At 39.6% G+C, this 25579-nt stretch overlaps 1 protein-coding gene across 1 annotated transcript in view; it reads left to right on the top strand.

Annotated features, from left to right (window-relative positions):
• The first annotated feature begins 22388 nt into the window (after positions 1–22388).
• cox10 (cytochrome c oxidase assembly factor heme A:farnesyltransferase COX10) overlaps positions 22389–25579 on the top strand; it is a 46131-nt gene continuing 42940 nt past the window's right edge. The window contains exons 1-3 of the mRNA XM_088927312.1: positions 22389–22501; positions 23731–23870; positions 24284–24611. Of these exons, the coding sequence (XP_088783438.1) occupies positions 22471–22501; positions 23731–23870; positions 24284–24611 (499 nt within the window). The 5' untranslated portion in view covers positions 22389–22470. The remainder of the gene's footprint in view (positions 22502–23730; positions 23871–24283; positions 24612–25579) is intronic.

Raw genomic sequence — 25579 nt, 5'->3', positions numbered from 1 at the left:
TCTGGGTATAGAGCCTTTTATGCATGTTCAACCCAGAAACTTAAATTTGTAATCAAACAACAAGTGAAGAATGCTGTCCTTATCTTCAACCCAAGATCATAGTTTCTGTGTCAAAGTACGTGCTAAAACATTCACAGGTGTGAGAAGCAGAATACTTTTAAGTATACATTCAGGTATAAATGACAGTTTTCAGGTTAACTAGGCTGTTGGCTTGTGTCAAAAGTCTTATTCAAAAATGCTACACTAATTACTAGAATTTTATCCTTTTAAAATGATATATCTCATTGAAGAGGATGAAGTTTTTTTGGCATGATGTTTTTTGGATTAATTAAGGAAGTCAACCTTCAGGATCAACAAAGAACCTCCTTTAAGATGCAATTCATAAAAATTCTCAGCTCGCCTATTTGGAAAAGAAGAATGAAATGAATTTTAGCTGAAAAATGTTAGTACTGCATTCTATCACTTGGACACTTGCTAAAGTAATTGAGCAATTAAAGTGATTGATTTATTCCAAGAGTCACGTATCTGTCTGGGGATTCAGATATCTGTACTGTAGCATTGAATTAGTAAGAAAAATGTCCAATTAGCATTCAAATACCTACTAGCAAGAACAAAGACCTCAGCTACAAAATCATTGAACACTTGCCATCCCAGTAAAAGCACTGATGTGTTGCAGTGATAATTCCTGTGCAACTGTTGGTATCTTCCAAGAATGGCATTGGAAGGTGGTGAATAAAATTTCCTTATTATTGCGAAGTGTAATCCAACATGTGGAGTATGTTTAGAGAAGACTGCAGTTCCAGGCAGTCAGTGCCTTGGATTAAACACTGATGTCATTCCAATTAGTTAAATCAGCCCCTTGATTTCACATTTCATTTATACTGAATAAAAAAAAATCAACACTCTGTAGGTAGCACATTTCACCTCTTAGTATTCCTTGGCCTTTATTTACCCTTTTTCAGTCTCACAGTGAAATTGGTTTTAGAAATAAAAATCCACAATCCTTCACCCGCATCTCCAGTGAGCAAAAATAGAGAAACACGAGTTCATATTTTCCCTTACAAGATAATGGCTGCATCCGAGCAGAGAGACCAGAGATAATATACAATTTGTTTAGGTTTCTCAGAGTGTTGCCATTTTGTAAATTCTGTAGAAAATAAACTCTACACTAAATATACCAATAATAAAAATAAAAATAGCAGTGATACTTATCAATTGTTGAGAAAGAAGTTGTTTATTTAAGACACAGTTACAAAAATGTCTTAGAGAATTTGAGATTGCAGTAGATAATTTTATTTAGCTATAGTCCTCTTGTCATCCTTCCTGTTGTTTTTTTTACAAAGAAATGATCCCATTTGAGTGTTTGTTGTGCTTGGTATTGTTTGCATTATCATGATTTATCCTAAAGGATGTCTTCTATTTTCTAAAGGCCAGAGGTCAGCCCATAATGCATAATCTTGTTGACCTTAAGCTGTGCACAAAAGGCCTCCATTTGAGATGATGCCATATCTCAGCTACTGTATTGTTCTCAACCCTACAGAGGGGCAATTGACCAGTGGAAGATGAGCCTTTAAATGGAAACGACGATTGTCTCAGAGATTTGTCTGCCCAACCTGCACATATGGTGCTGTTTTTTTTATTGATATATGAACGAGATTAAACATGACACCTGTGTCAAGTGAATCCCCATGATACCGTTTAACCAGAGCTCTCAGCAGCTGCTGTACAGAGATTACCTTGAGGCAAAGGCCACCCAAGCAGAACAATATCTTTACATTACGCTTGTCCTCAGTAGCTTTGAATGAGATTTCTACACACAGCAAAGGGGTAATTAAATAGTGGTTTACTGGGGGAGAGTCGAGACCGCCACATCCAGAATAAAATGTAATTAGCTATTTAGAGTGCAACGTATCAGACTTTACCTTTGGAATTGTACAGTATATGCTTTGTGCTAGTAGATAAATATGACAAAGAGAGAAAAAGATACAGCATCTTATTTTTCATTTTTTTTCAAAGCATTGCCTCAACAGATTTTGATTCAGTCTGATTTTGTGATAGATGATACTCTTGTGAATAGATTGTATGTTATATAAAGGAGGTCTGACTGACTAAACTTTAATTACAGGACAGCCACTAAAATGCATTTAAATTGCCTTGTGATTGCATTCTTGTTCAGTTTCATTGTGTATTTCAATGAAACTATCACTCCACGCAACAAAGGCTCCAAATGTCTCCAAATGTCACTGCAATGGGTGTTACTTCAGTATACTACTGTAGCACTTGTGTAATATTCACAGAATTAAGTACTTTCGCTGTGGGAATTATTTTAACCAATCTAACAGGAGAGCTCTGAATGTTTTGCTCATGAACTGGCTTTCAGACTGGTGATAACACACATCAGAAGAAAAGGTTTCCTTAATGTACTCAAAAGTAAGATCCTGCAGTGTTACATCACTGACAATCTCACTAACCAGCACATCACTATTCCATCCATCCTATCATTTTCTAAACCAGCACAGGGTCGCAGAGGAAGTCGGAACTTCACCTGGCAAGCAACAGGTACAAGGTAGGACGCCTGTCCATCGCAGAGAACACGCAGACACTAACAAACACACTCACAGCTGGGCCAACTTTCCCAGATGTCAATCTACCAGCATGTCTTTGAACTGCGGGAGGAAACTGGAGCACCAGGAGGAAAGCCGTGTGAACATGGGGAAAACATACATAATCCACACAGACAACACCCCAGCTCTGAAATTGAACCCATGGCCTCAGCACTGCAAGGCAGCAGTGCTAACCACTGTGCTACTGCAAAGGAACCAGTAATAGGTTTATTCCATGCTGAAAAAAAGAAGAAAGAGAACACAATGTTTCGGCCGTGGAGCCTTCTTCAGGTGTACTGTACTGCCCAACACATTTCTTCCTTATCAGCATTGTAGGAGATTTACTCCTGATTATCCTGTGGATAACTCCTGCTCCCCATATTATAGGTTACATAGGTAACATGGGATACCAGCATGTCTTTGGGAAGAAACTAGAGTACCAAGAGGAAATCTATACAAACACAGGGAGAACATGCAAGCTGCACACAGATAAGTAGCACAGCCTGGGACTAAATCTGAGAGCTGTGAAGCAGTGGCCCTAATCAGCACACACCTGGTCATCCACAGAATGGTGAATCGCTTCAAAAAAAGTACTGCGTGACAGTGGCTGAGTTATAAAAAATGTCAGGGTTGGATACCATGATCATGATGAACACTGTAGATAAAAAGCAATGCTTTACAATACGTTGCTTACACTTTTTAAAAATTCAGCATATGCCAGGGAAAAAATGGAGTAAAAGGAAAGATAGCGTAGTTTGCGAAGCGGGCCACACTTCAGAAGAACAGGATATTAAACCAAAAAAAGGTTCTTTCTGCTCTTCTGCCAAAGCACTTTTTTTTCTAAGTGATACAATATGACACTCCAGAGAACATTAAAAACAGGAGTGATTGCAGAGCCTCTCGGAACCTATATTAGAGGTGCTTAACCATGATCTTCGGCAGACAAACGAGATTTCTTTCAGTTATGAGATTGGAAACAGACCATGAAAGGCAACAGGAGATTACTACTCAGAAATTATTGCATTCACTGCATGAAAAATGAGGAAGGCATACATTCTGGAAACATATCAGAGAGAGAGAGAAAATGAGGGAGACATTTTGAATTCAAACTGCATTTGCTGCTCTTCTGTCTTCAGAACAAAGGGTCTCAGATGTGTTTTTATTGAAAATGTTGATAGGAAATGACCAAAACGTAACTTTTTTAAATAGGGTGTCCCTTACTTAGCACTAAGCTATAGCATAGAACAACTGTTGGAGCTCTAGAATCTCAACACGAAGGTTGTGGGTTCAAGTACTGTCACGGATGTCGGAAAGGGCATGCCGTGGAATGGCCAGGAGAGGAAAAAAGACCCTATTTGTAGTGGCAAAACGGGGGTTAGCCGGGCTCAGGAGGTCAGACGATGTCCACAGGCCATGGGGGAGACGACCTGGTGCTAGGCGGGTCTCAGGACATCCGAACCCTCAATGCTGAGCGAGGAGGAAAGGGTGACCCGGAAATATATAGCCCCACACAAAGACAAACCGGAAGTACAAGCAAAGCATGGGGAAACTAGGAACTGTAGAGGGTGTAGAGGGTGTGACAGTACCCCCCCCCCCCCACAGGCGGCTCCTGATTCTCAAAAAACAAATGAGTTGCACAGCACTGGGGGGAGGAAAAACCTACTTTAACTGAAAGGAAACCTCTGGGAGTCCATGGCTGAGAGCTACCCCCTCCTGCAGGGTAAAAACCTTTATTTAGTAGAGGAAGGGGGGCCGGGAGGGGCACGCACAACAAAAATAAACCTGGGAGACCAGAGCAACAAACACACGAAAGGGAAACAACAGATAGGAACCAAGAGTACAGGGAAACAGAGGTCAGGGAGACCAGGGAACACAGAAACCAGGAAGTGAGAAAACCGAACACCAAGAGTAAAAAAAGTAACAAAAAACCCAGGAACAAAAAATAGAAAAACACAGCACACCAAGCAAAAATAAAAATTCAACATTCTGTCACGGATGCCGGGAGTGACTTCCCGTGGAAAGCCAGGTATTCGAACATGGATTTCGGGAAAGCATCCTGCTGAATGTCCCGCTCACAGGCATGGATGTCGGGAGTGGCATCCCGTGATTAGAATAGGAGAACTGAAATAAAAAGGCCCAAAGTGATGCGGGAAAACAAAAAGCCCCGCTCACTGGGTCAAAGTATGGCTCAGCATTCTGTCTCGGATGTCGGAAAAAAAGTAACAAAAAACCCAGGAACAAAAAATAGAAAAACACAGATCATATAGATTCACATCCTGTTCTGGTGGAAGTGAAGTCTCCAATACCACTACTCTCTACTCTACCACTACTCTCAGCTTAGTGCTACGGAACCAGAGATAACATTCAGCATGATGAGCTACTAGAAGCAAATATATATAATATAATATTAATTATCTTTAAATTATTAAATTATTAATTTGTTCAGAATGTTTTTTTCAATCCCTCCATGGGGGAGGTGCTGTGAACCCCTTAAGATTCCAGTTAATTCTTTTGATCCAATTCAGGAAGGAGATAGCGAGACAGACACAAATTATGCACAAAATGTTGCCAGATGCTACTCATGGTGGGCCCTGTTCACAGTTTTATATGCAAATCCGTTTTTCACCTCTAAGTGAAATGGAACAAGTCAAGGGTTTTGATGAGGAGGAATTCTAGTCTTCCCTTTCACTGTTTTCATCAGCTTACCCTGTCTGACAAGGAAGCTTTAAATCTCTCAGTTCTTAACTCAAGAGAACTATGTCTGAAAGAAAAGAAAATGAGGGGTTTTGATTGTACAGATGTGAAAGTAGGAAACAAGTGTCATGAAAGAAGAAAAAGTCTTACTCTTGTGGAATATAAAACTAATGAGAGGTTGGAAAATGACAACTGGTTCTGACCCCCTTAGTGCCAAAGAAGTCCCTGATAGACCGCTGAGAGGAGGGATGGTCTCAGTATTTATAAAGAAAGCTAGATATCTGGTGACCCCTTCTCATGCAAACGTAAACTGAGCTTGTTTTAAATGTGTTTCTAGAGCCTCCTCCTCAGCCCCTTGTTGTAATTATTTTTTGATCTCACTTGAAAACAGATTCCAGTAAGGTAAGCTAACAGGCTGATCAGTGATAATTCCAGTTACTGCTTGAACATGTTCTCTGTTCTTGGCAGGCAGCACAATAGCACAACTCTATGTGCACACTGCCACATGGTGATAGGGCTGCACCCACACTGCTTGAACCCAATCCAAGCTTCTTTTATTAACTTTCCTAATTCTCTTTAATGATGGAAGTTCTTTGGAACAGACTCAGATGTCTGTGGTAATTATGTTCGATGGGTGGAAGCTATATTAGCTAATTAAAATGGCAAAGTGTTAAAAAGAACAGAAATTCCTTGATGGGGGCTCACATAAGGTCCCTTTTCATTCACCGCTTAAAACTTAAGCTGTAATGTTCTTGAATAGAAGAGGCTTTTTTGTATTTAATTCCATTAGTCTTTCAGGAAGACCAAAACCTCAGAAGGTACCATGTTTTCAGATCAGAATGACTGTCTATACCAAGACCCACAAAATCATCACTGACATACTATTCCTCAACTCAAACGATTTTACACAACAGAACTATTCAAAATGCTACTTAGCGTTGAAGAGATCTATACAAACAGGGCATAAAAGGAGTATTACATAATCAGAGTCAGGAAAACTGAACTGTGAGCAAACAATCATTGCTAGGATTAAAAAGACCAGATCAGGAATATCATTAATGTTCATTTGATGTAGAAAAAAGACTAATCCCTCTAAAGACATCAAGTTGTTTACTTAAGTTGTTTATTTTTTATAGTTTAAAAAATAATAAAAAATAACTTTAAATGCAGCAAAGAGCAGGCCCCATCATGTTCACTTTCAAAGAACATCAGCTGCCTTTGGAGAAGCATGTATACAGAATCTGATGCCTTTTTATTCAGAACAGTGCCTTTTGTTTTTCGATTAACAGTTGTTATGGGTGGTATTCTACTGAAACTGTTACTTCTTTCCCGTTGATAGAACATAATATACAAACAGTGATTCAAAATGAGAAATCATGCTCAAGAGGCAGGCAGATGAAAGTTGGCATTCTACAACAGAGCACAGATCAAGATCCGATTTCAAAATATTAACCATTACTTCTGATTCCTGTTCTGTATCAGTTCACTTTACAAGACGCCCAATGGGAAATGTTTTGCTTCAAAAATTATTTCCTAATCTCTTGTACTGTCCGTTCAGACCACACAAGCATCGAGCACTTTCCCAGCTATGACTGAAACTCCTTCTCTGTACCTGCCTGATTTATGCCCCAGTGTCTGTGCAGTAAATGCATTAGTAAAGGAAATAATCCCTCTTAGCGTTCCCCTGTTGAAACATATTTGTAAAAAAGACTCTCTGTGGCTTGAGATGAGCTTAATCTTGGTGGTACTGTCAATCGGATTTACGACGATACGATTTGGACTTTCCTTCAAGACTCCAGGCCAAATCGTCCAGAAAATTCCATTTACCATTAGTAACATGCCAGCTGCACACACATGCACGCATCAGACTGTGCCACAGACATTACAGCACTTCTTCCTGGATGGGACATGCACTTCATTTTCGCACAGTAAAAGTATACTGTGACTAATTTTCTAATGCATCATCAGAGCTCTCTGCCTGTTAATTGCAATTATTATGCATATAATATGGACGTTTATATGCATTCACAGTGCAAATATTTTTCACTCTATGCATTATTTATTGTTCATTTATTTTGCCTGCATTTTATGATTCTTTATTTTTCTTTATAATTCTTTGCATGGAATAGTCACTGATTGATGATGTTGCTTTAAGAACTGAAACAATACTGTTTTTTACACCTTATAAACCATGTATGACATGGAGACTTTCGCAACTAGATTTTTTTCTGCACATACTATTTAATTTTTACATAATTGCTATTAATCTGGGAAAATGTCTCCATGAAGATAGTAAGTCTTGACAAAGGGCTAATGTGGTGGAGTTCCTACAATATAATATACATTATTTTTATTTTTTATAGGTATCAAATGGCATCCACATCTAAATTATAAATTATAAACTGCCAAAATCACTTTGTCTACTTTCACCCCAGGTGGAATTTCATTTTGTAAAGAACAGTGAAGAAATAGATTTAGAGTGTGTGGGAATCCTTCTAAGGATTGGAATTCAGCTTTCTACGTCTGCTGGTTCAACAATGTGTGAAGCAAAAGCTTGAGACTTTTGTAAGATACAGTCCACCAGCTCAAAACGAAGCAGCTGGGGACATTGAAGAAAAGAATGCAGCAACCTGCCAGCCAGATTCTCAAGCAAACAGCAGTTTGTAATTTATCGGTTACAACATGCTTCCATTTCCATTTAAATCAAATTAACCCCAGGCTATTTATAGACTCCATGTTCACCTACGAGAGGCCCAAAGCCTGCAGGTCACCTCAATCTGTCACAAATATTCCTTTGATATGATTTGTGTGGTGCATAGAGGCTCTCTTGAGATGTACGTTCCCACCTGTCTGGATATTTGAAGCTATCAGACCTGCATTCTGTGACATCTGGATGGAGGAAAGAAAGAAAAGTAAACAGTGTACAAATAAGATCCTTGGAAGTCGGCAATGACTCTCAAACTCCACTTGCCTCACAGTCACATTACAGCAGGCCCATGGGAAGCATTCTAAGAACAAGGACACGTCAGGGCTATTAAAGCTATGGGGGCTTGAATATTAAGTTCTGGTGTCATTTTCAGTACCTTAAAAGGAATAAGAAAGCAAAGCAATATCACTTTCAAACACTTGTGGAAAACCCGAACAAGGTCACGTTAACAACTGGAGGAAGAAGAGAGAAAGATATGAACCAGAGCCTTGGCCAGGATCGAACTTGTTAAGTCTAAATCTACTCAGCGATGGGGTCACATCCTGAAATACATGTTTCACTCAAGCAACAGTTTCTGTTTTTTTGTTCCCTTGAATGTGGAATTTTCAATTACCTAACGGCTCCATCTGTGTGTTTTTTACTCCAGAAGAAGAAAATGGAGTCATTTGAAATTTGGATTTCTGCATGTAGGAGCAATGAGTCCGGAATGCTGTCTTTGCTCGGGCATGAACTTCAGGAGATTCTTGGACTCTCTTGATTTTCAGTAAAGTGGGAAGTCTTGGCGCAAGGGCACACTACAGTGACCTGCAGTACTTTTGATTTACACCTGTACATACACATTGATATCTTGACATTACTTGTTTTCCTGAAGAAAGCTGCTGGATAAGAAAAACATAAACCTCATAAAGCTGGAAAACTCTGAGATGATACAGGATGGGCAAAAAAGATCAAAGAGCTCCTTCTAATGAACATCACAAGGGTGATGGGTATGACAGTACAATAACCCATCCATCCATTTCTAACCACTTCATCCAGTACAGGGTGGCAGGGGAGCTGGAGCCCACTCAGCTAGTGATGGGTGCAAGAATGCCAGTCCATTGCAGGGCTCACAAACACTCACACCAGGGCCAATTAACCTACCAGCATGTCATTGGACTGTGCGAGGAAACTGGAGGAAACTAATTGAACGCAGGTCTCCAGCACTGTCTACTGTGCCACCGGGCTGCCCTGCACAGAAACCACCAGTTGGAGGATGAAGCACCACACAAGACACACAGACTCTTTTCGGTCATTGGATACACATTTTCAAAAAGATTTTGCGTTAATAAAATGTTCTATGAGGATTTAGGAAGCATTCAGAGGAACACACAGAGACAGACGTTCAGTGGCACTCTAAAACAGGATATCCTTTAGAGAAAAGAGGTCCAAAGCAATTTTTCAATTACTATATGCCTATTTACCTATGCCTATATTTCCAAATGTCATTATTAATTTCCTCTTATATTAGCAGACCTACATGACTGTTTCTTTAAACAGAAAATTAGAATTACATATATTAAATTCCTCATTTAAATAGTGCTAATCCACTTACAGATATAAAAGTTAAAAAGATGTCTAAATTGTATTTTTGCAACATCCTAAAGAAATAAAATAATCAAATTTGTTATTTCATTGTTTGGAAGGTTATTTTGCTTTGCTTTGCAATGCTTTACTAAATGGCATTCTTCATCTTCATTTCAGAACCAGAAAATTGAATAATATCTGATTGCCCTGATAATAATTGCAAAACCATCAGAAGATAAATGAGCGGGCAAGCAATTGGTAATACAGGTTCACAGTGCGTCCAGCAGACTGAGTGAGTGTATTTCTTCCATAGCTTTGGCTGTATATTATATTTACCAATGCAATTACTTATATCCAAAGTGCATCTGCTGTCTTTTCCCTGTGTGTTTCTGTATGCATTTGTGTTTGCTATGTACAGTTGCAGCTATCTGTTTGAAAAATCTCCAAACTCCATGTCACCCATTATGGTTATATTATTAATTTGTGTATTAAGTATTTTTGTTGAGCTATATTAAATTAACAGAAATATGCAGTTTAAGTTAATTGAACACCCCCAAAAAGTACTAAAGTATATAGAGAGTTCGAACAGACGTGCGTGTTATTTCAGAATCTTAATAAACCTCTATGGAATCGCAGAATTACTCACACTGTATCTTAGTGTAGTGCCCAACACATTTTAATCACCGGTCGCTAGGATGAACAGTAGAGTAGATATCATTGTCCAATACGTATTTTGACAAACCGTTAGATGTGTGTCTGACTTTTGCAAAGGCATTGTTCGCAAATCGTGAATGTGTTCTTACTTGGCGTCTTAAAAAAAATGAATTGGAAAAATGAAAAACGTGTCACATTTCCAAAGTCACTGATGCAAGTGTTGTTGAAAAAACAAATGGTTCATGGGGATGTCAAACGACAATCTACTGGAGTTTGTCCACAATGTTCTTTTCATAGTTATACAAAAATAATCCGGGTTAATGAGATTTTGGCGCAGCGGTCTGTGTTGAAAACGGTCTGGAACTGTGCAGCTTGGTGCCCTGGAGAGCACACCTTACAGGAAAATTGACCTTCGATATTGATTTTAACCACCTGCTCTTCAGTGCATTCTTGAAGCGTGACACGCAGAGCAGCACGTTATATCTACAATAAAAGACGAAAACCCCCTGTGCAAATGTTTTCTGTTAAAATGTAAAAAAAAAAAGTTCCGACTTCCCAGAAATATTGGTTTGAATAAAAAAAAATACATTAGAGAAGCATGAGTGCACTATCAATTAAGGAACGGTCTTCATATCTACCTTTTCCTCATTATGTGGAAACGATGGCTGTTAATTAAATTTATGCACTGATAGGATTTGCTAGTTTTCTACCGTCGTGCCTTTTGCTCTCTGTCATCCTGGCGCTTTTAAGGGCGGATGAAAAATTGCTAGCGCAGGCGAGCCAGTGGAGAAGGGGGATAAATAACGCAAGGGAGCTGATCGCGCCCGTCTGTCGGGAAATTTCATTAAATGCTGATGGCCCCTAAATGAGATGAACTGCGAGGGACGCTGCCTGTTGTTTCTGTCGCACTCCTGTAGGCCGTAAACATTTATCTAGCAGACACGCAACAGCGAATCACCCGCGGAGTCCCCGGCAGTTGGTACTGTAGTTCATCGCTTGAACTTTTCGATCAGTTTTTTTTTCTGGACAGTCGAGCTGATGTGTTACAGTTACAGTACCTGTGATTCCAGGGAACGCCGTCAACGCTCGAAATTCACTTTCCACAAATTCACAGATTTATAATTGCATAGTTTTTTTTTTCTGGAGCCAAAAAACACCAAGATAACGCATTAAAAATACAATACATTTAACGCCTTCTGACTTACTGCATTTTACCGATTGTGATTATCACACCCTATTTGTGTTTATCCCGCTACTTAACCAGGTTAGTTAACTGAGAACAAATGCTCTGTTATATGACAACAGGGAAACCCATTTTGGCCTTTACTGGATCATTCAGTGCTGAGTGAAGCGCTTTGCTGAACTGTACAACAGCTCCGCCCCAGCTAAGACTTGAACCCAGAACCCTTTAAGCTGGAATTCTGAGCCCTTATCTGCTGGTGTTCTAATGGAATAGAATGGCACAAATGGAATATTTTCACCTAAGTGAGTTTACTTGACCTCACTGGTTTACCAATCAATTAAGCATAAAGAGTACAGGAACCTGCTGAAAACAGTGCCCCACTTTGGTAAGTGAATAACAGATTTTCTGATTTGGAATTAAGGTATTCATTGTAAATGTTCAGTCATTCAAAGATACAATCGCTTCTGAGATTCCATTTTCAGTAGCGCTAGCCTCAAAGTGTGAAAATGTGACTGTTGCATGTCTACATTTAGATCAACCTCCTTTTAAGAAAACTTGATTCTTACGTACCGTATAGAGTACTAGCTTTAACAGGATGGAATCTTTCATAGTGCTGTACTTCCTAAATATAGTAGATCAGCTGGTCAGGCAAGAAATACCAAATATTAACTAGCTTTCCTAGGATTCAATATGCTGTGCAAAACTTCATTCATCCCAGGTTTAGGAGCTTTGCTATGCTGAATAACAAGATGTTGTCCTTTTTTAATTTACTAAAAAAACTGCTATAGGACTCTGAATCTCATTAGTTGTCTGAAAAGCTACATCCATCCACTTTCTAACCACTTTATTCAACACAGGGCTGGGGGGAGTCAACGCCTATCCCAGCGAGCAATGGGCGTAAGGCAGGGTGCACCCTGGATGGGACGCCAGTCCATCACAGGGCACGTACAGTAAAAGCAACATTTTAATGAATAATTGACACCTACCCCCAAAACTATAGGCAGTTTAGTAGGGGGTAAAATACACAACTTCTGAGTTAACTTTCTTTTAGTTCTCTAAATTCCTCTACATTCTAAATTGATCAATTAAACATGGAAAGAGAAATCCAAACGAAACAGAAAGGTAATAAGGAATCACAGAAATTGAAACATATGTTTCTTAACCATAAAATGACCTTAACAATATATTAAGTTAAAAGGTTTTTTGTGACACTTTTATTGATGGGGAATTGCTATCACTATTATGTTCCAATAAATGTCAAAGGAACCTGCCAATATTCTACAGTTAAATCAGGTCTGATGACAGGACTGGCTTCTGTGTACATTTTCTGAGTCTGAATTTTATGTTCCTTCAATCTTAAAGGGTTTTAAAATGCACATCAGTAAGTTAACCCCATTTTCATTTCTTTCTAAATATAAACATATCTTATTAAGCAAATATGTAGCTTGTCATTATCATGTTTTCCTCTTTGGAAAATTACATTGGATTTGATTCTGGCAGTTAAATTGTACCGGGTACATTAAAAGGGTTATTCCTAATCTGAAAGGTGAACGTTTGATCACAGCTTCTAAAACAAAGAATATGGTACGATTCACTGGGCTGAGATTGCTCAGGTATTTTTACCAGGGGTGTTAACTTGTGCACCATTCATAAGAGTTTACCATTAAAGTAAGCCATCTCATGAACCCTTACTCATTAGTGAGTGTTTTGACACAGCGATGTCTGTATTCCCACTGTAAATCTGAAACTCTTAGTGAGGGTAAGGACTTGGGTCAACATTGCAGACCTCTCAGAAATTAAATAAAAACAGGAATTAAAAATATTGACTCTGGTAAGTGACTTAATGCAAAAGTTTTTATATAAATGTTTTGTAACAGTTATTTTAATGACCAGCTTGCACAAGACAGACAAAAGGCTTTTAAAAGAGCCACTTAAACAATGTTGCAAATTTTGCTGAAGAGATGCAGCCTGATTGAATCACATGCACATTCTCTCTCAAAAAATGCTTTCAAGCTTTAACTCTTAATGCGTGGAGAAAGAGAATCCTCTACTGCTACATTTGATTAAAAGGCAGCACATAATAACTGGTTAATTTACTCTTTAAGAATTAAGGTAAACAGGAGTACAAATAGTTTCCTTGCATGTGAATTATTGATATGCAGATGCTGTCCCAGAAAACCTTTGTATTAGTATATGTCAATCAAAGTCACTTTGGGAAATACTGCACTGATGTTTGTGTTATCTTACTCTGAGTTAATGGGTATGTAGAGGGATATGTATTGGTGGTGGTGGAGGGGATCCCCATTACCTCTGAGGCATTTATTTATTTTATTTTTATGTATGAGGATCCCTGATTTCCTTATATATGCCAATGATCTAAAATATGATTTAAAAAGTACCAAAATGGAGGATTAGCAAACACTAATAGAACCAGCAAATGAAATTCAAAAATAATTAAAACCTGATGACATTTAATGTAGCCACGGGCAGAGTTTTGCATGAAGGTAACAAAAATCTAAACTAGACATACAAATGGCAAAAACCAAACCTGAAGAGGCTACTTATGAAAAGGATGTTGGTGTTTATGTTGACACCTCATTTGCATTTTTTAGACAATATGGGGAAGCGATAAGAAAGGCAAAACAGAATGTTTGGATATGTACGTGATATGACCTCATTTAGAGTGCAGTGTACAATTTTGGTCCACGTCACAAGGTAGATGCTGCTACTCTAGAATGAGTCCATAACAGAGTAACCAGACGCATTCCCAGGATTATCAAACAGTCTTGAAAAATTGGAATGTTTTTTAGTACTCCTAAGCCAAGGACTTTCAATTTTACTAGACCAGAATTAGTTTGTGCAAGAAGCATAGTGTGAAATAGGGCTGAGATACATTTAAGTACAGTTGTAAAGATGATGTTTAAAAATAAGATGTTATTTCAGGGTGGAATGTAGACATGCATCCTCTTCCAAAAACAAATCCTTCTGGACCTCATCCTGTGGTCTTCCTGTAGCCTTGGTATCTGTGTATAAAAATATAGCACAAACAGATTTTGTTAGATACTCGCAGATTTATGACATAAAGTGAAGGGCCTATTCTCATCTGGGCACTGAGCCACCACTGGCTAGGAAATTTACAGCTCAGATGACACTTCTGATTACTTTCGGACACTGAGGAGAATTGGACATGGCCCGTTTTTATAGAAGGAGCAAACCTCAGCCATACAAATATGTCTAGGCCTGTCCCAGCAGAATCAGCAGTTCTGAAAATGTAGTCCCCTTGCTGGAGTGAACTCCTCCCTTTCAGCATCAAGGGGTTCAGCTATACACAAGTGTAGGCCAAATTGGACTTGTTAAAGGTCAATAAATAACAGATGCGGGCTGATGGGAAAACCACAAGGAGGAACAACGACTGAGAATATCCCTGGAAAAGGAGAATTTCACAGACAATCCTGATTCAAGCTGATTCATTCATGTGAGTGGATGGTCATTTCCAATTCATAGGGGTGTTTTACTTTCTGATTTCCATGGGGTACAGAGTCAGCACTGTCTCACGTTTTTTAATTTTCTCTCACGATTGCTCCACACTGTCTTAATATCACTTATTATTATTATTATTATTATTATTATTATTATAATTATAATTGCTTACACTTATATAGTGCTTTTCTGGACACTCCACTCAAAGCGTTTTACAGGTAATGGAAACTCCCCTCCACCCCCACCAGTGTGCAGCCCCACCTGGATGATGCGACGGCAGCCATAGTGCACCAGTACTCTCCCCACACACCAGCTCTCAGTGGGGAGGAGCAGAGTGATGAAGCCAGTTCAGAGAGGGGGATTATTAGGAGGCCATGATTGGTAAAGGCCAATGAGAAATTTTGGCCAGGGCGCCGGGTTTACACCCCTACTGTTTTCGAGAAACATCCCTGGGATTATTAATGACCACAGAGAGTCGGGACCTCGGTTTTACGTCTCATCCGAAGGACGGTCCCCATCACTATATTGGGGCATTAGGACCCACACAGACCACGGGGTGAGCGCCCCCTGCTGGCCCCACTAACACCTTTTCAAAACCCAACTAGGCATGCGACTGGTGTCCCCCATGTGCCATTTAACAACAGGAGCTGTTCCTTGTTCTCCCCCTGGCGATGACTCTTTCAGATAAAACCAACACACCACAAAGGATTCCAAACAAGACAGGCCTTTCAAAACAACAGTGGTTTTAAACTTGTTCAAAAAACGAGTTGTAGATAAAAGACCAAGCCACTGTAAAGAAGCTCCAAAATAAGCACTGCTTTGGTGGCTGAACTGAGTAATAACATTCACTGCCTGAACAGAGCTGGTTCATGAGGTGCCAGACCTTGCAGGAAGAGGGCTCAGTACTGATCCCCCTTGTTCCTGTGGGAGGTGCACATGATAAAAACATTTGTACGATCTGGAACAGTCTGAGTGGGTTCTTTCCAACGACAAAATATCTGTCCACCACCCTTCTGGTTTTGCACAGGCATCTTCTTTTAGTGTGTGAGGAAATGATCTATGTTATTGCATGAATAAAAGAGCACAGTTGACATCAGCTACACATCAGCATGGTTTTCCTCAAACCACAAACTCAGCTGTTGAATCCACCCATGTCCCGGTTTTAGTCACTCAGTAAATGGCTTCCATTCTATGGGCCCCATGTCTTCTGTTAGAACTTGGATGGGACTATGGCTGAAAGGGTCACTTAACAAGATTAATGATCCTTAACCAGTTATTAATTTAGCGAGGGAATCCAGTTTTAACAAGGAGGCCATGACAGAAGTAAACAGGCATCTGGAGCTGTTCTGACCTCACTTGTAAACTGACAACCTGCAGTGCAGGCAAGTGAGTGCAGTGTCACAGGCTTGTCCAGATTTCCGGGGTTTTTAAATCTTGGCTCTAACCTCCGCAAGCTCCTCCTTTTTTATCCCCCTTGAGAACTGGAAAACAAAATCCAATTCTTCTTAAAAAAACAATTTTCCTCGATTGCTGGCTAATCCCTTTATCCCATGCTGGTGCCATGTGGGAGAGTAGCTTTCCCTTTCACATCTTCGGGTTGACAAGGTCTAAGGCGCCAGTGTGGTGGTTGTTAGACAACTCTGACAACAGGCTCTTGCCGTTGAAATCAATTATAGACAGGAGAGCATCCCTCCATCTGTTTCTACTTGGTTTTGTAGCAGTTTTTTTTTAATGCAGCTCCACAGCTCTTCAAATGGCGCAGTACAGAAGGCCAAATGATGGCATGTTAGCTTCTGAGACACTGTTCATAAATCCTGGAGATTCACTAAAGCGATGACAACGTGTGGGCTCCCTCCTCATTGTGGCAGACACTGTATTAGTCAGGGGGCCCTTCTCCATTGTCAGGCCTCTCTCACTGCTTGAGATGTAAGAAAAACATGACTCAAACAAACTGAAAGGCCAGATCTGGGGTGGCAGAGTGCAAAGGACCCCCTTAATTATGCCTATTAATGGCCCTACAGGGCTTTGCTTATATAACCTAAGGCCAAGGTTACTCTCAATTGATTCAGTATGTCACCTCTTTCTATTGGGTGCTATCATATTCTTTTTAAATTGGCAAGCCAGATAAATACTCCTGCTTGCAGATCCATTAAAACACCTCTTCTCTCCCACCTTTCCATGCTTTGTTAAAATCTGAAGTAAGACAAAGCCTGGAAAAGAAAACTGCACATTGTTCCCATGTTCCAAACACATGAACCTCTTTTACCTAAGCTTAGCAGCACATCTCATTAAATTAAAAAGTCAAAACTTTTGATAATGAAAACATTATCAGATAAAAGGTGAGATACTGTGAATAAAAATGCAAGAAAAATGCAATTAAAAGTGGTATGTTCCATATATGTGCAATACAGGTATTTATTGGTTATAAGTAGTAATGTTTTAACCTTTTTTGAACTACAGTATTCTCTCTTTTATTTAATTGAACTTGTAGTTTATAAATGGGGGCTTCTTCCAGTTATAAGGTTTTAAGCTGTTAAAATAAACACATGGGTTCTCGTTCTGTGATAGGTAAAGAGTTTTCATGTGAATTTAGCTCTTGAAACTCTAAACTGTGTCTGCATATGTATGTACTGTACATTCTCCCCAGTCCGAATGACAGCTCTTCTGTGGCTGGGTCTTTACTGTGTTTAATCTAGTGTGGTTATCCTTACAGCAGGAACGTAAAAACCACATCATCATATTTAAATTTTAATTTGTTTAAAAAATTTGGGCTGGATCATCAGTGTGTTTCTTAATTAAGCTTTTTTATTTTTGTGAGTTAAAAATGTTTTAAAAACCTATAAAGACTTTGTTAAAGTTATTTTCTAAACACGCTATGAGGAGTTTTGAAAGCTGCAGTGTTCCTATGTTGTTTGTTTTGCAAATTCAGAGTTTGCCAAACTATTGATGTGAACCCTTTGTAGGCACTTCATTGGTTTCAAAATGCAGAATGTGTTCTTTGTGGTTCCTCCTCTTTTACAGCACACATTTCCATGTGACGTATTAAAATATTTAGATTGGACTAACAAATATTACATGCTGCATCATGAATTGATGTTTTTTTTCCTCTGCAAAGAAAAAAAAGAAACAGGTTCTTAGAGATGTTGTAATACTGTTGGATGAGTATGAATAAAGTCCTGTAGTAAGACTTCATAAGCAGGCAGCGAGTGTTTAGATAAACTCATTATGAAACTCTGTGCCATCAGTGGAGAAGACGATGTAAAATTCTTGTTCTTTGCCCTCTATATTTGTTCCATCTGTTCAACAGGTTGTTTAGTTTGCTAACTATGAAAGGGACAGAAATGCATATGGCAATAAAACTGTTTTATGAATTCTTTTTACTGCTATTGGTCTCCCGGGACATTTAACTCATGTGTGTATGCTGAGTTCATAACCTTCACTACTCATTGTTCACAGTAACTGCAGGGTTTGTGTGCTGGTGGTTGGACATTCTGCATGCAAGGATGGAAACTGGATGGAGATGAATATTCTCTTCTAAAAGTTTATTTCAACTGTCACATTTCCAGCTTACTTCATTCTCTCCCACTTCTCCTGATAGCTCTCTCTTTACTTGCCACTTTACCCAGTAAGACCAATCGGAAAACAAGGATACGTATATTTATTAAAACTATTTACAAACCGAAACAGAGAATTCTGTATAAATTAAAATACATTAAAGCGCATGGCACCACAACATTAGAACTCTTACTGCGTAACTGAATAAAATAATAACAGATGATGTAAGCTTACAACATTAATATCTAACTTGAGATTTTCAAAATTCACCCGAGGAACATGTAGCGATATGAAATCAAGACAGATGGAGAAGGCTCTGCAGCTGAATTGTTGTGTATTTCACTCTTTTTTTTCTTTTGAGAGAGGAAATAACCTCCATTTGTTTGTTTTATATTTTCTGACAAAGCTCAGAACCTCTTATGTACAGTATAGTTATTTTACTGCAAGTGAAGCATGAAAACAAAGGCATTGCAGTTCTCTTGTATGCCTGTTATTATTCCTTTCTGATTTATACCAAAACCTGACTCCTTGGTGGTCTATGGTATTAACATATTCATTGTCTTTTACAGCAGACTTCCATTAAAACACACTTTGGAGGGGCCTCCTGATAGGCTCATGGGGTAAAGGTGGTCTCATGAGTGCCTGAGTCATGTCACTAGCTAGCAATGACAGGGAATACCCGAGTGGGGATGTTGGGATTAGTCGCTAGGGCTCTATGGGCTCTCAGTGACACGGAGATCCCTGCGGCCTTCAGGGTGCTGCCAGTCTCTCTGTCGGTCAGAGCTGAGCCTCCTTTGACACATTGACAGATGAGCAGCTTGGGGGTGGGAGGAGCCTGCCTCCATTCCCTGTGTGCGGCTGCAGGGTTTGTTCATACTTGAGCTGAGACACAGAAAACGCACAATTGCCAATTCCAAAAAATAACTGAGTAGAATAACTGATTCTACACAAAAAATATATGTTTTGGAAATTAAGGTCAGTCTGGCAATAATTTACACTGACAGTACTTGGAGAAAAGCTGGTTTTAAGGACTCTACATTCAAGCTTAGTCATGGTAAATTCAAGCATAAAATAATGGTTGTGTGTTGTGTCTAGATGCTGAAACATTTCTCATTAATAAAAAAATGACCTACTTAATGCCTAGGGTTATTATTGTGAACTAGTGTTTAAACTGAGATCTAAGTATCAGGCTCTGATTAATTTTGCTCAAAGCAGCAGGCTGACTAAATCTACAGCGTGCTCATTGAGTGATCCAATGGGTATCTAATCACTCTACAAGTCTGTTGATTTTGTTAGCAGTAACATAATTAACTGTACTGAAGGCAGGGGCAGTAAATTAAATGTTGCGATAGAAGAAAGCAAAATAACATCCGCACTGTCACAGCATTCAACCTGGCCTCAGAACCTTCCTCCTTCGCCAGAGTGAACCAAATGAAGCCCGTGCAAATGTGTAAACAGGGCAGTCAGCGCGTTGAAATATTGCACTGGTGACTGACTGAAACCTCCAGGTCTTGGGCAGAGATTAATTATTCCAAAAGACCAAAGATAAATATTGTTTCTCGGCTTTGCTTGTGGCGGGAGTCCTGTTTCTCAAAGTTCTGAATGAGTTAGTGTTAACACGTGAGTCCTGACACACTACTGGAGTTTTCAGTGACCTGTACCACCAGCACAGATTCAACACACACCAAGCTACATGCCTCAGAGCTGCTCGAGGGTCTTCCTCACTTACAGCTGTAATCTGTTAGCACTCAGTCCTAAATGAAGCCTCCTAAATTATATGTGGAAGAAAATATGTACTTTACAGTTTGTTACGCACTAGTTCACATTTGAAAAAACACATCAATCTCCATCCTATTTGTATAGTATGATTTTGGTAGTAATGTAATTATCCATCCATCATTTTTCTAACTGCTTTATCCAGTACAGGAGTGTGGCGAAGCCTGAGCCTATCCCAGCATGTCTTTGGACCATGGGAACAAACAGGAGCTTATGTAATTATGTGCAACTTAAATTTTCTTTGACAACCTTTTTTGTATTGCCAGGGTTACTGTTAATGCTGCTGTGATCGCCTACTTCCTTAGTGTTTTATGTAATACAGTATATTTTACACATACTCAGTTTTGAAGAAGCATTTTTCTCAGTTTCATGCGCAATAACTGATATATATTAAAGAAATAGTGTAGAGAACTCTAATGAAACATTAATACTGTATTTCCTTATAATAATATAACTTGAGATAAATATTAAATTAAAATAAATGAATGGAGGGAGCAATATCTACAGTACTTGTGATGTTCTAACGTTAATCAGCAGCTTCATTGGGTTTGTACGAGATGTACATACTTGACAAGTTCAATACTTCCCATTCATGTATCCATTTTTTTTCCAAAATCTCATATTTAAGCCTAGACTACTGACATAATATCGCAAGTGCATATTGTGGGTGGAGTGGCTCACCGGGTTACACCCAGCAGAGATCCAGGCTCCCTGATATGAGCCTGGGTCATATCAATAGTCAGGTCCTCTCAGGTTTGGCTGAAACAGCGACCCCTGTGGCAAGGCAGTAGGTTTGCAATGACATCAGCAAAAGACTTGCCCCTTTTCCTGCTGGTGCTAGCTCTCTGGAAATCCAAATGTAGAGGCTGCAGCATTGTGGGAGTGCCAGTGGAGCTCATGGTACAATGGCCATGGAATGTTTTCAGTGGGAGGAAGGCATTTTGACACAAGCTGAATACACTACTATATGATGGATGTTAGGTTTTGCATTTTAATTAATCAATTTGTGTATCTGTTACTTTTTGCACTATCACTATTTTCTTTTTGCAGTTTTACCTAATAAATATATTCAGTGACAAGAGTTGAAATGTTGATGATCTAGAAAATATTATTCTGAGTTAACCATGCATTTCATGTTAAAATGATTAAAGTCGGTTTATCACCTGAGCAACACTGATAATTACATTTTTCTCCTAATCTGGGTTTGATCGTATTTACTGATATTATCAGTCCTGTATCTTGACTGGATATATCATATGACTTATACGCTCTGAAAGAGAGAGGGTGAGACCAGTGCAACGTCTCTAGAGCCACAAGAAGTCACGGCATTAATCACCGTGTCATGATAGCCGTCGGTGTGTTACAATAACAAACAGCGCAGCATATGGCGATAGTGAGACGGCGTGGTACGAGAGCACAAGCAGAACTTCGCTGCTTCGCGACCGGGTTTGCTCTGCGCCTTGCAGAAACTCTGCTGTGTCCGGCAGGACGGATGAGGCGTGAGGTCCGCAAACAGGGTCGAGCCCAAAAGAAGTTCGGGAGTGTGGGGCGAGACAGAGTCCCAGAGGGTCCCATTCCCACCAAAACAGACGAAAGAAGCAAAAGCAAAAAAAAAACATCAGCTTGAGCGCCGTTGAAGTTTCCACAGCTCTCCTGCTCCACACAGCAGAGCCTGAAGAGTGTCACTCCAGTCTTGCCGTGTGCATGCTGGTGACATGGGCCGGCCCTTAAGTCCATGTCGTCACTCGGTTGCTCCAGGGGGGTTGTCCTGTCTCTCCCGGGCTCCTTACCAGAGATATCCTGGCTGCAAGTGACCTATGGGCTTCGTGTCCTCAAACCGAAGAAAAAATTAATTCACTAATAGTAAAATTAATTTACTTTTAATATTTCATCGTAACAACATTTTTGTCTAAGTAAAAGAACACGATAATATATTTTAGATATCGAAGTGAATTTGATTTCTAACTTCGTGCACTACGGATTTATAATAACATTGCGCCTTCAAATTCATTACATTAAAGCATAATCTACATACAGGGGGCGAATTCCCAAAGATAAAGGGCTAATTTGTTTCTCGCCCTTTCTGGAGATGGAGAATTCACCCTCACTCCAGCACACTTCTGCGTGCGTCACGTTTACTATCCCTTCCCTATTAGGAAGTAACCTGGAAGTGATTCGGCTTCTTGGAGGTGAACATGGCGGCTTACAGTACGTAAAGAACACGGTGTGAAGCCGGGGCTTCATGCTGCACGATCATGTACAAGACTCGGTGTAGCAAGCTGACAGGTACGGATCCAATACCTGATAAATTCTGTGGGGCGAGTATTGTAGACCTCGGTTTTGACAAACTGTCGGAGGTCGTCGGAGACAATAAAAAGTGATTTTTCAGTTTGCAATGGCCATGTATATTTTGCCTGACCTTCTTTACAACCTTGAAATTAACTTCACAGTGTGCTTCACATTGAGCAATTTAAGCAAAATAGCGAGTCACTTAGCGTTGTAAGGATATTCGAATTTACATATTAGGAATTTCTTCTGTGCCGTTTTTTCCGTTTACGCTATAAATGGTGAAACCCCTTCCCCCATACTGTATAGATGCTCACTCGTACTCAACACTTTGTAGTTATTTGTAACAACAACAACAACGTCGTTTTAAATGAACTGGATTGGCCTTCATATTAGCCATCCAGAACATATTTAGAATTTGCTATTTTAGCACTGGGTACACAATCCGTTTTCCGTCCCAGTTTATCCTCTAGCAAAAGTAACATTCAGATAGTGATTTTGCGAGTGAAATTAACAATATGTTGTTCTCTACTTGAACTTGATGTAACAGAAAAGTGGTAACCCATTGCTGATGCAGGAGAACTAGAACTTTGCTATTGACCTAATAGGTCACCGATAAACCGTAAATGTGTGAAGATTTGGACCACGTAGGAGTTTTGATCTACGAATTGTGTTTGGCTCGTATGACTCGGGAACAGTGAAATACGGTCCTTGGAAGTTACAGGGCGTTTATGTTTTTGTTTAAGCTTCTTAATAGACCAGCTCGTCTGTTTCAGTGGTCAATACGACTACTTGTTTCACCTGTTTGCAAATTAGTGATTTAAGGGTGGTGGTTACTAGCTAATTGGTCCAAGGATCGGGTCCAGATCTTTCTCAAAGGAATTCAGTATATCACACATACTTGTATAAAGAAACATAACCTTAAAATCTTCTACGTTGAGACTCTCCAGAACAAGGTTTGGCCACCTGCTGGATTTCAAGTTCAGGCTATGGTCAGTAGGAAATCTGTGTGATGATATGTACAGAGTCAGTAAAGTCAAGCAGTGTCATATTGTTGACTAAAATCAATATGTAAAAACCCAGTGAAAATGAAAGCTGATATATTTTACCTGTGATTGAAAGCCCATTAACACAAGGTGAGAAACTGTTTTAAAACAGCTTTCCTTAGAAAAAGTCTTTTGAAAATCACAGTACTGGCCCGTTGTGTGAATGCTGTGTCTGTATTCCAGGTCTGGTAGGTGTTTGCGTTTTCCAAAGTCTTGAAAATGGAGCCAGAAGTGGCCACAGCACTCGCTGCCTTTTACAGCTGTTTAGATCCAGCACTTCTGAGCGCATTACCTTTCAGCACCTTAACTTCCTAAAGCGCCAGGTAAGAACTGTTGTTCATTTTATATACCTCCATGACACTCCGATTGATTTTGATCTTGGGGCTCTGTAGCCACATGCAGATCCATTTATTATTTTGCCTGTGAGTACAGAAACCACATTGTTGTGCGTGTCGGAATCACCACAGTGTCCTACAGTAGAGATAGAACCTGGTAGAGGAGGGTCTGAGGCGAGTGCCCAGTTAGCCGCGCGAGTCATTGTTTTGCTGGAAAAGCAAGAGCGCTCTGGCTGAGTAGCCAGCTGGGCTTGAAAAGGCAACATCAGGACCTCGGGTTTCAGTCTGTGCTCTGAGTGCCTGACTGTACTACTTGAGCCTCTCGGGAGAGCATGTGATTTCTGATGAGCGTGAGTGTGAAACCCCTCCTTTTACATTGTTTTGTTTTCTCTTTTGTACAGTATGTCACCAAAAACACCAGGGGTTTGTGCCAGAGGGCGAAGCCCAAACAGGAGCATCTGGTAGCCCCCCTAGAAGATCAGCAGCCCCTCCTGCAGGAAGAAACGGTTATCCGACAAGTGCAACAGATTCCCACTCTCAAGCCACCCCCATGCACCGTAACTTTACCCAGTGAGACCTGCACACAGGAAGGCAAGGCATCTGTCCCTGTATCCGAGGAGCCTACTACTAGTCAGGATGCTCACAAGGAGAAGCAGTGGAAGGAGGTCAAAGTGAACCTGGAGGATCTTCCTGGGATCTATGCACGACTGTCCAAAATCAAATTAACAGGTACTCTACCTGCTCTCTGTTCTCAGTGTACTGTGATAGCCAGGGTTTCAGAGTTGTGGACAACCACAGTTAAGTGAGTTTGGGTGGCTTTTAGTTTGAATGAAATTGCATTTCAGCATCATGATCCACTGTACAGTAAGTTTTCAGTGTTTGAAGCCTACAGGTGTTGTTATTGTTATCATCTAATGAAAGGAAAACAAAGTGCACTGTTTCTTCAAGCTTAAGGGTTTTGTTTCTTATTCATGCTCATGCAGTGACCATTTGAACATCCAAAATCAATATAAGCCACTTGCTAAGTCATTCATCTGTATTTGTTCAATGATTTTGCATACTGTGAAATCTGCAAGGAAAATGGTTTAGATGTTTGTTGAGAACCTAATAGCATAATTCTCACATTGGTATATTCTAGTAACCCCTCTGTTTAATTGACTTGGCTTTAACAGACTTTGAATTTAACCAGATGGGGAATTTGGTCTGTAAAAAATACAGGACTTTCCTAATAACAATGGGAAAATGTACAGAGACTAAAACAAGGTAAAATACATACTACATAGGTTTAAAATTCAGAAATATCAGTAGTGCCTAATATAGGGTAAGTCAGTTACATAAGAAATGTGTTGTTTTGTGTTTCACATGCTTTAGCGAATTTTATACAGCATATTTCTGACACATAATAAAGAGCTAATATGTTTTTGATACAAAAAGGCAGAGACACAATTTTCATTAACTGTATTGATTGCTATTGTTAAAAATATATTCAGAATATCCTGAACCCTTGTAGATATATATTTTTTATTTTCATATGATATTGTATTTGTAGGCTGCGAAAACTTGATTTGCAATTGAACAGACATTCAGCAATTACATACACTCCTTCCCCCTCATCACTCCGTTAAACTGAGGGTTTACTCTGCTTTTGACAACTGGCGTGGCATTAATAATCCGTTCACATATCTGTTCTGGAATGC

Source organism: Atractosteus spatula, chromosome 11 (genome assembly GCF_055471065.1).
Source record: "Atractosteus spatula isolate fAtrSpa1 chromosome 11, fAtrSpa1.hap1, whole genome shotgun sequence".
In the NCBI taxonomy this organism is placed as follows: domain Eukaryota; kingdom Metazoa; phylum Chordata; class Actinopteri; order Semionotiformes; family Lepisosteidae; genus Atractosteus; species Atractosteus spatula.
The sequence above is the reverse complement of the archived record's forward strand: the minus strand, read 5'-3'. Positions and strand labels throughout refer to the sequence as shown.